The sequence below is a fragment of the Brachyhypopomus gauderio genome, unplaced genomic scaffold, assembly GCF_052324685.1.
Source record: "Brachyhypopomus gauderio isolate BG-103 unplaced genomic scaffold, BGAUD_0.2 sc70, whole genome shotgun sequence".
NCBI classification, from domain to species: domain Eukaryota; kingdom Metazoa; phylum Chordata; class Actinopteri; order Gymnotiformes; family Hypopomidae; genus Brachyhypopomus; species Brachyhypopomus gauderio.
This window is the reverse complement of record NW_027506891.1, coordinates 65,852-80,319: the sequence shown is the minus strand read 5'-3', so window position 1 is coordinate 80,319 and position 14,468 is coordinate 65,852. Positions and strand designations below refer to the sequence as shown.

The 14,468-nt window shown below is 41.8% G+C and overlaps 1 protein-coding gene and 1 long non-coding RNA gene across 5 annotated transcripts in view; one reads left to right on the top strand and one right to left on the bottom strand.

Annotated features, from left to right (window-relative positions):
- Nucleotides 1–9,022, top strand: part of LOC143491069 (uncharacterized) — a 35,771-nt gene extending 26,749 nt beyond the window's left edge. For 3 of the 4 annotated variants that reach the window (XM_076989750.1, XM_076989748.1, XM_076989751.1), the window contains 11 exons: nucleotides 132–237; nucleotides 545–780; nucleotides 1,266–1,424; nucleotides 1,694–1,820; nucleotides 4,283–4,452; nucleotides 4,538–4,797; nucleotides 5,283–5,441; nucleotides 5,569–5,666; nucleotides 5,839–6,010; nucleotides 6,423–6,606; nucleotides 7,114–9,022. In XM_076989750.1, coding sequence (XP_076845865.1) covers nucleotides 132–237; nucleotides 545–780; nucleotides 1,266–1,424; nucleotides 1,694–1,820; nucleotides 4,283–4,318 — 664 coding nt within the window. In that variant the 3' untranslated portion in view covers nucleotides 4,319–4,452; nucleotides 4,538–4,797; nucleotides 5,283–5,441; ... (2 more) ...; nucleotides 6,423–6,606; nucleotides 7,114–9,022. The remainder of the gene's footprint in view (nucleotides 1–131; nucleotides 238–544; nucleotides 781–1,265; nucleotides 1,425–1,693; nucleotides 1,821–4,282; nucleotides 4,453–4,537; nucleotides 4,798–5,282; nucleotides 5,442–5,568; nucleotides 5,667–5,838; nucleotides 6,011–6,422; nucleotides 6,607–7,113) is intronic. The other variant, XM_076989749.1, reaches the window with a different exon arrangement.
- Nucleotides 9,023–10,616: 1,594 nt separating this feature from the next.
- LOC143491073 (uncharacterized) lies at nucleotides 10,617–13,510 on the bottom strand. Its single transcript, XR_013125076.1, has 3 exons — nucleotides 13,402–13,510; nucleotides 13,089–13,185; nucleotides 10,617–12,728 (listed from the first exon to the last, which is right to left on the bottom strand). It is a non-coding gene; the product is annotated as an uncharacterized LOC143491073 (long non-coding RNA).
- Between the last annotated feature and the right edge of the window lie 958 nt (nucleotides 13,511–14,468).

Here is a 14,468-nt window from a genome sequence, read left to right as displayed (position 1 = left end):
TGTTCTGCATATATGGTAAGTATGCATGTATTTAGAGAAGTTTTTTCCTCTTTGTCCCTTTTCTTGTAGCATTTTTTTCTTTCAGTAGCCGATGGTTACAGTGTGTGTCTATGTCCAATATCTTTATACAGGGAGAAGAAAATTGAAGGGTTGATGTTAATCCGTAGATTGGCTCAGCATCACTCTGATGTGCTTTGCAGCAGGCTTCATGATGTCTGCATTGTTCTTATTCAAGAGGTAAGCCACTAGATTTGCTGACTGTGTATCGGTCTGAATTCTAAAATTGGCAGACACCATCAGCATGTACATATTACAGGTGATGTTGCTGACAAAGTCAAGTCAGCGTTAGCATAGTACTTTGAAATTCCTTTTTTATAAAAACATTTCTCAACTAATTGAAATTCAGATGGCATATCTAACTATAATTAGTGATTAAGGTATTTCCGCCTACATAACACATTGCAGTGGAGGATTATACTTATTACGATGGCGGTGGCAGTGTTGGATGTGACTGAAACGAGCTGGAACGTCGTCTTTCCTGCAGGTGCGGAACCTGCGCTCTGCCGTGTCCCGCATGGCGGTGGTGTCCTTGAGGGAGTTGTACTCCAGCCTGCAGAAAGGGATGGACCAGGAAGTGGAGGCTACAGCTAAGGTCCTCCTCCACAAAGCAGCGGAGTCCAATGCCTTCATCAGGCAGGACGTGGACACAGCTCTGGACAGCATGGTGCAGAACTGCACCCCCATTCGGAGCATGAACGCCCTTCTCGCTGGAGGACTCTGGTCAGTTAGCCTGCAGTGAGCTTTAAACTGTGGCTTTCAGATAGCAACAACAGTAACAAGAAGCTAACACAGCACTGATTTTGGCTGCTGTTTTTACTTCTCCATTGTTCTTTCAAAATATTGCCCTAGCCTATATCAATATTTTTAGTTATTTATCCTCTTAAAAATTCTTTTTATTGCGTTCCATCTCCGCTCTGCTGATTCAAACTGCCCTTCACACCGCTTAAAGAATAGGCTAGTTAGCTAGCTCACAGAGGACATACAAACATTTTCTGTTTAAAAAATACAGATGGACACTAACTGGTGCAAACTAAGCCATCAAATAGACTATGATCATTTGATTGTGCACTTAGATCATACATAAGGGTATTAAGTTTCTTTATAGAAGTTAAAAGTTGTACTGTATACATTGATTGGATAGATTAATAGTTATTACCTTCTTTTTTTGAATGCCCTAATTTTTTTCCTTCTGTTTTCCTCAAAAGTCATCTGAATGCTGCAGTAAGAAAGTGTACTGCTCAGCACTTGGCTACTTTGGTAGAGAAGATTGGTGCTGGCCGCTTATTGTCTGGGGCGAAAGACGTCACAGCGCGAATTATTCCTGCAGTCTCCAAGTTGGCACAGGACGCTTCCCAAGAAACCAGGTTAGTACTGGGATCAGAACGAGAATTCTACAAAGCTTATTCAGTTTCCCAGATAGTAATCTTTTGCTGATTCTTTTAGTCTCCTAGTCTGATACTCTGAAATCAGCAAATGCTGCTAAATTGTAGAGTAATAGAAGCACTATCGTGTTTTCTACACACAGATATCCTTGTAAAATTGTGCTCTGGTAAGATAAATGGTCGGTGTGCTGTGAGTCATGGATCCGTCACTCATGGTTCTCTCCTGTTTTGGGGTCTGTTCCTCATCTCAGGGGCTTTGGCCGGCGTATGCTGCTGTTCCTGTCCTCCCACCACGACTTTGATAAGATGGTGGAAAAGTGCATCCCTGCCAAAGACCTGGCAACCATCAGGAACACTGTCCACACTCTGAAATCCAAGGTAGTGATTCATGTTTGGATACATGATGAGGATTTTTTATCCCATTCAGCCACTATGCCATACCTGGGCAAACTACGGCCCGCGGGCCACATCCGGCCCGTTATGCGTCCCATTCCGGCCCTCGAGAGGCCAATCATAAATTAAACAAATATCTATGTCGTGCATGCAATACAACTGTGATGCTTTTATTTTGAAATCGCTACGTTTGTGTTAATTCCGTATGGACGTACGTGCGCGTGTGTGAGCTGTGCGAGAAACAGTAGGGTTAGGTAGGTGATCAGCGACAAGTTAAGGCTGAATTTATACTTTCGCGAATGAACGTAGCGCGCGAACCTCCGCGAACAGCGGAACGTTTACGTGACGATGTTGCATTGTGTTCCAGGTTTGAAATGTGCTGGAATTTAGGCTAAAGTACTTGAAAATGCTTGAAATTGTGACTGTATTTCGATTCACAACAAATAGCTGACTGAACAGGGGGGTAATTCCAGAAAGCGGATTCAGTGAAGAAACCGGGTAAGTAAACTCGGAGTTAACGAAAACTCAGGGTTTTCCGTTCCAGAAACCGAGCTTAGAGAGAACCTGAGTCAGCTGGGAAATATTGAGATGGTCCTTGAAAGTGCCGTAAAAGTGACAATTTCAAGCATTTTCAATAGGCCTGTGTTGAAAAAATCGATTTTCCGATTCAGAATCGATTCGCATATGATGATCTGATTATAGATTCGTATGTCCAAAGATCGATTTTTTAGTGAACTTTTACCCCCACCTCGTCACTGAATTCACGCAGGCGTGCTCGGTCTAACTAACTGTAAAACGACTTGGCGTCGGACAGTGCCGGTAACGGCGATAGTCAAATCGGAAATCTAAAAACAGAAAGACAGTTTATCCAGTGTCAGTGACTATTTACAGATAGTCCGTGTCACTGACCGTTTACCCAGTGTTTTTACAGTTTAAAAAAAGTTTTAAATGTTCTTGTAACGTTGGGCGCAAGGCGATGGAAGAGACAGAATCCTTTGCACTTTCCAAATCGTTACGTTTATTACATTTACCGAAGCGCAGACAGCACACACAAAACACGTTTACATAGAACATGTGTGACTCAAACAACGACGAGCACAGGACGCTGCGCGAGCGCAAATTAAATAGATAAACCACATCAACCCCACGTGATTACGAGACGAGCCACAGGTGAGGACTATCACAAGACGCACCCGCACCCACGGAGATACACCGACGTTAACGCGCCCAAAGACGCAGACGACATTAACATGCCCAAAACGGAGGGGTCGGGGACCGTAACGTGAGAGTTCTGTTCTTATATTCTCACTTTAAAGAAAAATACACGTTTACATTTTATACTTTCAGTTTATTAAGTGTGAGCACTTAATAAAATAAAAATGCATTTGGTAGCAACAGCTTTTGGGTGAATTCTTAATTATTTCAATCATAATAATAATGCACTGGTTAGTGTCCCAGTAGGAGCCCACTGTTGCAGATATAGACACCTCAAAGATGTCCTCTGTTTATTGTCCTGGATTACCTTGAAGGGAGATTTATGATGACCCTTTTCACCAGTCTTCCAGCCATCAGTAACTACCAACTACCAGTAACTATTTGCTGATTAATATCGATATAATACTAGTTTTAACATGTTGCTTCTGTACACAGTCAGGAAACAGCTGAAATACATTTTTAATAACACTAAACCCCGAATTGGATCGAATCGGATCGAATCGATTAAATCGGATTAAATCGGAAAAAATCGATTCTTAATCTTCAGAATCGGAATCGGATCGATTCTTGGAATTTGAATCGATACCCAGCCCTAATTTTCAAGTATTTAGCCTAAATTCCAGCACTTTTCAAATCGGAAACAAAAAGCAACATTAAAATTGGTCATGTAAATGTTCCTTCCCCTGTTTTTGAGGGGTGTTTCTTTACACTAACACATATCGTTTCAGACAACACTGCACAGAATGTGACGCGGAATGAGCACTTGTATAAACGCCTCTGCCGTTCGCGGAAGTTTGCGGGAGGTGGGCAGAGCCATCGCGATGACGTCATTTTCGTTTGTGTGGCCCTCTGACACAATTCAGGTTTCTCATGTGGCCCCTTGTAAAAATTAATTGCCCACCCCTGAACTATGCCCCATGTTTACTCACTAAACAAAGCTTATTCACAAAACTTTTAGGTGAAACAGACTGCAATAAAAAAACCATCTAAACTGTGATGGTAGACATATGTTGTAAACAAATACTAAAGTACAGGGCAGTGCGTGGCACCACACATTGTATTTACAGTAAGGCATGCACAGTGTAGTCCCAGACCCAGTAGTTAAAGGACAGAGCATGGTTCAAAATGAACCGGCTTGAAACCTTTGGGATAGAATCAAAGTATGAAGCAACATGTGGACTTCAATATCATCACTCCATGTTTTGTGGTGATTTGTACGTGTGTATTCCCAGGAGAGGACAAAGGTGTCTAGGAATGCGAAGAGATAAGATGCGTCAGCCTCGTCTGGAGCAGCAAGAAGCTCCAGCCGCAAAGGTGGAGCAGCAGAACACGCAGCGAATGAAGCGCAGCCTTAGACACACGGTGAGGGACGTGAGCCCAGACGACGCGGCACCTCTGAAAGGTAACTGCTGACCTCGGCAAACGCTCCCCTGCTGTTTCCTGAGAACCTTACCTCACCGCTTACCCGTGAACCTCCTTCTCATCAGACCTGCAGGAACGTCGTCTTTCCTGCAGGTGCGGAACCTGCGCTCTGCCGTGTCCCGCATGGCGGTGGTGTCCTTGAGGGAGTTGTACTCCAGCCTGCAGAAAGGGATGGACCAGGAAGTGGAGGCTACAGCTAAGGTCCTCCTCCACAAAGCAGCGGAGTCCAATGCCTTCATCAGGCAGGACGTGGACACAGCTCTGGACAGCATGGTGCAGAACTGCACCCCCGGAGCATGAACGCCCTTCTCGCTGGAGTACTCCGGTCAGTTAGTCTGCAGTGAGCTTTAAACTGTGGCTTTCAGATAGCAACAACAGTCACAAGAAGCTAACACAGCACTGATTTTGGCTGCTGTTTTTATTTCTCCATTGTTCTTTCAAAATATTGCCCTGGCCTATATCAATATTTTTAGTTATTTATCCTCTTAAATATTCTTTTTATTGCGTTCCATCTCCGCTCTGCTGATCCAAACTGCCCTTCACACCTCTTAAAGAATAGGCTAGTTAGCTAGCTCACAGAGGACATACAAACATTTTCTGTTTAAAAAATACAGATGGACACTAACTGGTGCAAACTAAGCCATCAAATAGAATATGATCATTTGATTGTGCACTTAGATCATACATAAGGGTATTAAGTTTCTTTATAGAAGCTAAAAGTTGTACTGTATACATTGATTGGACTGATTAGTAGTTATTACCTTCTTTTTTTGAATGCCCTAATTTTTTTCCTTCCGTTTTCCTCAAAAGTCATCTGAATGCTGCAGTAAGAAAGTGTACTGTTCGGCACTTGGCTACTTTGGTAGAGAAGATTGGTGCTGGTCGCTTATTGTCTGGGACGAAAGACATCACAGTGCGAATTAGGCCTGCAGTCTCCAAGTTGGCACAGGACTCTTCCCAAGAAACCAGGTTAGTACTGGGATCAGAGCGAGAATGATTCTATCCCAAAGGTTTCAAGCCGGTTCATTTTGAACCAAAGTATGAAACAACATGTGGACTTCAATATCATCACTCCATGATGTTGATGTGGCTTTAGGGTCTGGGTGAGATGCCTCAGGATACTCCTTCAACTCGAGGCAGGCGCTCTATCCCAGCTGTGGAGTCATGCGTAACACCTCCTCAGTTTGCCAGCAGGTGAATATTTAAACAGTTAATCAAAACAACAACAACAAAAAAAAGTGCATCCTGATTGGAACTGCTTTGATGATTGCAATTTCTGATGGTGTTAATTTGATTGCAGCCTTGTTCATTTTCTGTTTGGACACTATAACCCAATCCTTGTGTTTTCTCTCTTGTGTGTGTTCAGCAAAGACAGCAGCAGAGCACACATCCACAGCATTGCAGACAAGACAGAGTACGTCAAGCAGCTCAAGGCCCTGCTGGGTTCAAAAGACTTCAGGGAGCGCATCAAGGGCATTGATCAGCTGGTGGCCGACTGCGAGGACAACCCATATATGGTCGTGGTCAACATGTTCCCGGTAACACATTTGAACTGAATTGATTTTTAATGTTTTCAGCAGCTTTCAGAAGTGATCTGTATGGGGGGTCATACGTTGGAGAACATTAAATGCTGGCATATCTGAAGAAATGTCAAAAGCTCAGATGCTCCTGAGTAGAAAATATTACAACAATCAGTTTATTACAGTGGAGGGCAGTCATGTCCATTGTTAGTGTGAGCTTGTTTTACAATGTATGTGAAGATTTCACCCAAGCGTGTCCTTGAAATTGCATTAAACCAAAGAATCCAAGTGAATGACTTATGAAAAAATCAGTCGGTTGAAATGAAAGGGCTTGAAATCAAATCAGCTCCAGGGCTTAACGGCACTGATATGGTGAGTGCCTGATGAATGCATGGGCGGCTTGCTCTATACCTCTCTTCCTCTGCTACAGGTATTTGATGCTTTCAAAGCACGACTGGAGGCCTTACAGAAGATAATCACACTGCTCAGAGACAACCTGGCCCAAGTGGTCCACATCTTAGTCCCAGTTATAGTGGACAATCACCTCAACTCCAAGAATAACGCCATCTACATGGCAACAATAGGTGCCATTCAAGCTCTCATCAATAACCTTGGTGGGTTCTTTTCTCTCTTTACAAAACATCTTGAAGGACACATGCCACTGGGCTTTAGAAAAACAACAACAATGATTGTGTTCTGTTTTACCTTTGTATCTTTTGATGAAAGGTTGCTAGGTTGGGGAAAGGTTCACACAAATCAGTAAAAGAATGTTCTTGCTCTTTGGCTAGATGTTTGTGGTGCAGATCAAATGGAAATCACCTTTCATATTAAGGCACAGTCCAATATAAAGAGAAAAAAAAGACTGACAGGAGATCTTGCGTTATCTGACAGCAGATTGTTAAATAATGGAGTTTACAGTGGATGTGCTTAGGCTCTTTTGTTCTGCCTATTCACTCAAATAATTATGCATATGTGTTCCAAATGACCATTTGCAAACAGAGCTTTGTGCTCCTATCAGATACTGTTCATATATATTTAGTTAAAGTGTAACATTTCTAAAAAGAATTACCATAAATATTGCTGAACTTGACCAACACTGTCCTTGATCTGTCTTTTTTCAGATAACACACTTCTTCAACCGTTTTGCGCTGCTTCCCAACCTTCCAATATCCGCAAGAGCCTAAGAGAGTTTGTGAAGAACCTCCCGATCAACTGAGAGCTGCCAGCCAGACCTCCAGACCAAAATAAAGCCCAACATGGATTCTACTTGAAGATGGAGATGTTTGTGCATTTCTTACTGTGCCTGCACTTTAAATGAAAGAGAGAAGAAGAAAGTCAAATGTTTTTAACATTTTGAATGAGCAGAAAGCTAAATCCTTAAACTCAGAAGTCCTTTTAAATAAGGAGCACAGATTTTAGCTAATCACATCAGGTTTAACACACCTAGGAGCTCTGCTCTTTTTGCACTTTGAAATACTAACACTTATGATAACTGTTGTCATGGTGACTATAGATATATATTGTTCTATGATTGTTATTTTCTGTTGACATATCCTGAGGTAACTGTGCAGAATGTAATTTATCACATGCACAAGGAACAAGGATTTATAGTCTTTTTGTTGTTTGGTATGTGTAATGTGACTTTTCAATGAGGAGTTAAATGGTTGTTTAAGGGGCTTAATTTGAGCCGGATCCTGCTGGAACAGGATCCGGCAACTCTTTTATTTTGACGGGTGCGTTCTGGGATCCAGTAACTTTCCAGTAAGTAGCTGCCTCGATCCAGTAACTTTCAAGCCTACTAATTATAAGTTATGAAGAAATCTGTCTGGGTTGAACCAATTAATTGAACAAATAATTCTATAAAAGAAATTTTTTAAACACAAGATCCACATTCATAGTTCCTAAATCACATAAGAGCTCTCCCTTTTAGCGATGCCTTTCTGCATCTCCCATATAGAGCTAGTTATACTTTCGCAAGCGTAGTGTGCGACCCTCCGTGAACGGCGGAGGCGTTTATACTAGCCCCGTCACATTCTATGCAGTCTTGTCCAAAACGATATGATGTGGTAGTATAAAGAAACACCCCTCAAAAACAGGGGAAGGAACATTTACCTGATGAATTTTAATGTTGCTTTGTGTTTCAGATTTGAAAAGTGCTGGAATTTAGGCTATAGTACTTGAAAATGCACTTAAAATGCACTTGATGGGTCGCGTGGACATGGAGCGCGTTGGTTGCGTTTGCGTGTAGCTCCAGGCAGTCGTGACATATTTCTTTAAACTGGCATGCCTAACAACACCTTTTTCAAAACGGACTTTATTGTAAACTCCAGCTACTTCTTGACAGCTACTACACATTCTAAAACCCAGTCATTCTGAGCGAAAATGTCTACTGTTCGAACCAGAAGGGGAAAGTCTCCGTCCGAAATGGCCGCTAACCCTGAAACGACAGCTAGCATGGACTCCGAGCAGCTGAGCTTCGCTGCCTTCACGAACGCCATCACTGCACTCAAAGAGGACATTTGTACAAAAATTGACGTAGTGGCGACAAATTTGAAGGCTGAAATTTATTTATATAAAAATAATCCAAAATGTAGGCTATAAAAAGAGCAGCGAACAGTGAAGGCTGAAGGCTGATTGACCATGGCATGTGTTGGAAAAAAGAAATTTAAAGGCTAATAACTTAATGCATCAATTTAGTGTTTTTCAGGGAGACTGTGGGAAAGCAGGAGTAAGGAGGCCTCAGTGGCCTTGAGGAGAACAGAAGGGGCCTATTCAGTGCAGGATGTGTAGCAAGCAGTTTTTAGATAACCAAGCACACAGGCTGGGAGAAGAGGAGCAGGTGATTTTCCATGGAGAGCAGCCAGGATTGGGGAGTTATCGAAACTTAACAAATCGAAACTTATGGACAGGGAGTATGAAAGAAAGGACATCGCCCAGCACGGGAGGCTTTTCGCTTGGACACTGCTGAGATCCACTTGGGTTAGGTAGATTCCTAGGCAAACTAGCACCAGTGCACTGAAGAGTTTGTACCACGTATACTTTTATTATATTGCATTCATTTATATTCTATATAAATCATTTTAAAAGAACTTTTGTTGTCAAGACTTTGCTTGGACCACTCAGTCAAAAACCAGTCGGTTCATCGGGGCGGTGTTGGGGCCCGTCTGGGTCCAGAGAAGAAAATCCCAACACATGCCCATTTGTAGAGAATCCAGTAGATGAGGGAGCGTGTGTAGTGCGCAGAGCATTCATGCTACCAGCTCCAAGGTCATTCCAGGACAGGACAGATCCACTGGGCTTTCCGGATGACTACTTATTTGTTCAGAAGACACAGTATTATATATCTTTGTAAATTACTGGGGCCATATATTGAGAAGACCACTAGATGTAGTAAAGCTCTTACCAAACCCTAAACGGTCTGTATCGCTTTGCGCTTCTTTGCCAGTGGTGCATTTCGATACAGCGTTGGGGATGCAGAACATCTTAGTAAGGCAACGGTCTGCCACGAAATTCGAAAGGTTTGTCTTGCGCTTAAGCGCTTCCTTAATATATTCATCAAATTCCCTGGTCACAGAGGCATCCTTCCCATCCTTTTCAGAACAGCTGGCATGTATTCATGAGAAGTAGTGTTGGTTTGATCAGTAACTTGGAGTTAAATGTATATGACTTTAACAGATGCTCTTATCCAGAGCACTTACCAAAGTGCTTTGTATTCATCTTAATAAACTATTTCATGCTAAAATTAATTCAATTCAAAACAAATTGAATTCTCCAGGATCCAAATGTCATTGGTGCTATAGACTGTACTCACATCTGGATAAAGGCTCCATCTGTACCCATGGAGGCAGACTATGTGAACCAAAAAATTATTTCACAGCATCAATGTACAGGTACATGCAAGTTTTGCCTACCCAACAGAAATTGTAAAGCACGTCAGTTCATGGGTTTGAACAACTTTCACCCTTTGTCACTTTTGCCATTGTTCTAAATGGTTTGCACCAGCCAATTTCTATTCTCCAACATTGAGGCAATATGGCCCGGTTCGGTGCACGATTCCAGGATATTTTGTGCCTCCTCACTGGCACAGAGGTTTGCCCAAGGTAAGAACACTCCAACCACACAAAATAGTGCAGATTTGGCCTCAGTGTTTAACTCTTCTCCTTATAATTGTAGGTGCTTTTCCTGGCTTACTGCTTGGGGATAGGGGTTACCCCTGCCAACCTTTTCTCCTTACCCCATATGCAGACCCTACAACAGATGCAGAGAGGAGGTTCAATCGTGCACATTCAAAGACAAGGGCATGCATTGAGATGGCATTTGGACAGTTAAAGAGCAGATTTAACTGCTTGCGCCATCTCAGTCACCCCTGAGAGAGCCTGTGATATCGTAGCACCCTGTGCAGTTTTGCACAATGTGGCAATACTGCAAAAAGAAGAAATGCCAAGAGTGCAGTTGGAGCAATGGGAAGACAACATTTTAATTGCAGACCACATGGATGGTAGAGCTATGAGGGACATGTATGCAAACATTTACTTTAGTTAAGGGAATATTTTGCATTTGTTCATTAACACTATTAACATAAAACAAGATGCCTTTTTTTTGGAAAGAGAAATTTATTAATTGTCTTGCTGAGCCTGTGGACAGAAAAAAGTTTGATCTTGCAAAAACAAGCATATTAAAGTGAGACCTTTTTGCAAATACTCACATTTTTCTCCATTTTCTTTATTTCAAGCTCCAACTTCCATATTTTTAGTTTTTTTGTATTGCAGATCTGCTTTTTTACATTCTATATCTTGGAGCAAGAACCTTTTGTAGATCTCACTAATCTCAGATTCCTTTAAGACTGAAGTATAGTCAAGATTGAGAAGTATTTATTCATGTTGAACTGCATAACTACTACTCACTTGTTCTCTTGTAGAGGTGTGAGCTCTGGACGTGGAGGCCTGAGGGTCTTCTCTCTGTTCTTCCATTTCCTTTAAACACGACACAAATCATGAGATCACACAGCACATTAACAGACAGATACATAGACACACGCCTTACAGAACAGGCAGACACTGTGTCCTCATCCTCCTGTACCATTCTGGATGGTCCGGCAATCTCCCCCTGCAAACAACAAATTAAGACACATAAATGTTAACAATCCTCAAGGTTCAGTCATAAGAAATAAGCTGGTTTATGGTACGCACATCATTGTCAAATACAGGCGGGTCCAAAAGAGTCAGCACACCCCCCACCACTGTAAAATTTTAGTCATCAAGTATACAATAATACTACGATGTAGCCTGTAAGAACAAAAATGAAAAATCTGAGAAACAACTGAACCTACCTTTAACATAAGGCTATGTATCATGAGGACAGACAGGATCAGATGATGATGAGTGAGGGCTACTACAGGAGGCCCACCACCAGTAGCAGTTTTCTTTCTGGTTGGTAAAATATTTTATACAGCTATTTAATATGGTGTTTTACCTTTTCCTGCACATTGGACTAATCAACTGTACTTACCATTCTGGAGTATATTTTTATATTTCCCTTGACCTGCTGCCACGTTCTCTTAACCCTGCACATGTTACTTCTAAATCAGGAAATTATTAACATTATTAATTTACTATAACACTTTTTAAATGCCAATGAATGGATTAAATTATATGCTCACGCATTTAATCTGTCTGCAATATTATGCCAGGCAGCTTCTCTGGCTTTATTAATACAGGACGTGTTGCCTTTCTTCATAATAACGTCTTTATATTCCTCATAAAGACGTATGAGTAGCTCCTGTTCAGCAGAAGGAAAAAAAAAGCTGCTCGTTCTTTCAGCTCTTTCGACATTTTCTTGCCTTTTCGAATATCTATTAGTGAGGCTGTGTAAATACTGTGTGCATGATCGCCTATTACAAAAGCCTGGCTTGAATTAGCGGGAACAAGTTGCGTCTGGATTTCGTTAGTGGAACGGAACTACACGGAAGTGAACTGTTTGGCTAACTCAAGCGAGGCTCACTCTAATAAGCGCCGCTTTCATAAGCTCGCTTCATGGAATACCCCCCTGGTCTGCATAACGAGTGGAAGTGATTTTTGGGGTTTCTAATGGCATAATTCTAGGCCCTGGCGTGCTGGTTACTGTGCGACGATTGATGAAGCCCCTCCCCACACCAAACTGGTGCCTCACAAAACTCTCATCATCACCTTCACCCCCAGCGAAATACGTTTGACCTTCTGCCATATTTAAATACCCCACCAAATAAAAGGAAGAGAAAAAAGAAAAAAATAATATATACCAATCAGAGTAATCAACAGTCAACAGTTACACACAACTTATAACACTGTACAAGATTCAGTACTTTTTCCACATTTACTTTTCTGTTTTTTTTTTCCAGACACTGTTCAATGCTCAATGTTTCTTTTTGTTTTTGTGTAGAACCGGCCAATAGTTAATAAAACTTGTACCGTCCAATGAAATACCTACGTACAGTCTGCGTAAATACCTTCACCAGAAACACGGGCAACTGCAGCTTCCCACGGCGAACGAGCTGACGTCGATCTTCTCCTCCCAAAGGCGTCACGGCACCATTGTAACGGGTGTGCATCTACACTTTACGGTGGTCAGGACTGTCCATCCGCACTCCCGTTAACCCATAAATACTCTGCGTTGTGTTCTGGGGGATCTGTGATGCATGAAGGAAAGACTCGGAGCACAGCCTCTGCTGGTTCGGGTTCTTTATTATGGCTGGTGGTATCTGTATAAACAGATAGATAAGCTCTTACAGCTCTGGAGTGAACATACAGCTCAGGAGTGAACATACACACTGCTGTCTCTCATACACGCAGGTTATCAGCCTCCTCCTCTCAGATAGCTGTTCACAGAGTCAGTTGATTTCAATATTCTCTAAATTATATGGGCACACTTGCATTTGTACAATAATGAGTTGGCATTCTACACATGAAAATAAAATAAAAAGAAATTTGAATGTCATGGTGACAAAAACCAGCTCTGACTTAAAACCAGCTCTGTATGTAAATACAGTTATCAAGAACACGGTAACTTAATAAATGCATGTTTTAAACAGTGAACTGATATAACTGAGGGAACTACATACCTGTATAAACAGACAGATAAACTCAAAGCTCTGGAGTGAACAGTTCAGGAGTGAACATACACACTGCTCTCTCTCATACACGCAGGTTATCAGCCTCCTGTTAGCAGAAATGCACATGGGGGCATGCGGCCACAGAGCACATGTGTCAGTTATAACTCCACATAGAAGATATTTTATAAAGTTCATTTTCAAGCTACTGCACATTTACACGTTCACAACCCTGCTTCTAACATTTATCACTGTTTACTGCCCATTTTATGTTGTTGACACAGAAAATTATGTGTTTTTAAGCACGACCATCAGCGCTACATACCTCCTCTCAGCTAGCTGTTCACAGCGTGAGGTAAATACGGCGGTGGCGCCAAACAAAGCTGCGTCTCTTAAAGGAACAGTACACAATTAACCAACTCTTTAAAACAAAAAGTTTCCCAGTACAAATATGAAATAAATGGAACACAAAACAGATATTTATACAAACATTAGGATTTGGTGGAATTTTAACAACAAAACCAATAAACATTTTTCTTAACCTTGTTACACTAGCATCGCCTCGCTGCAAGCAGTCTCAGATAAACATGGCGCCCAGCTGGCGGAGCTGGAGAAGGCAGCCGGATTTAGCGGCGACATCGTTTCAGAGCTATTGCGTTTGTTAAACACTACCTCTCTCCTTCAAAGTAAGGACTAATTCTGGGTTCACCTCCGTGCCTTTGAACCTTACATGAGCCTTACATGGCAAATGCCCTCTGCAGGACTGGATTTATTTACAATGTACTTCACATTTGGTATGCTCTAAAATGTTATTTGTCAGTGTCACTTGACCCCTAGTGGTTGGCCACAAGTGCCTGTTAGAGGCTCATTGTAACACAGGGTGTTATGCACTTACTTTTGGGAAGTGCTTTAGGGGTAAAAACACGTTGTTTATTTTTATTCTTTTATTATATTATGTTTCGTGGTTTACTGTGTTTGTGTCAGCTATGCAGGAGGCAACAAGTGTTTTATTAGTGTAATACCGTTACTTAAAAGTGATTATGGCTAGCCATGGTCAGTCTCATGATTCTGGAGGCTCACTAACATTTACAAGTTGGAACGTAAAAGGCTTGAATGCACCAGTGAAATTAAAGTCCTTGGCCATTTAAAACAGATGGACAGCAAAATTGCCTTTCTTCAAGAAACACACCTCGCCATTACTGATCATGATAAACTTTGTAAAGGATGGGTAGGCCAAATGTACCACTCTAGCTTTGGTGGGAGCTCCAGGGGGGCAGCTATTCTTATTCACAAATCAGTGCCGTTCTCAGCCACCAAAACTATTTCAGACCCATGTGGTCATTATGTAATAGTTATGGGGCGAATTCATCATATCTCTCTAATCCTAGCTAA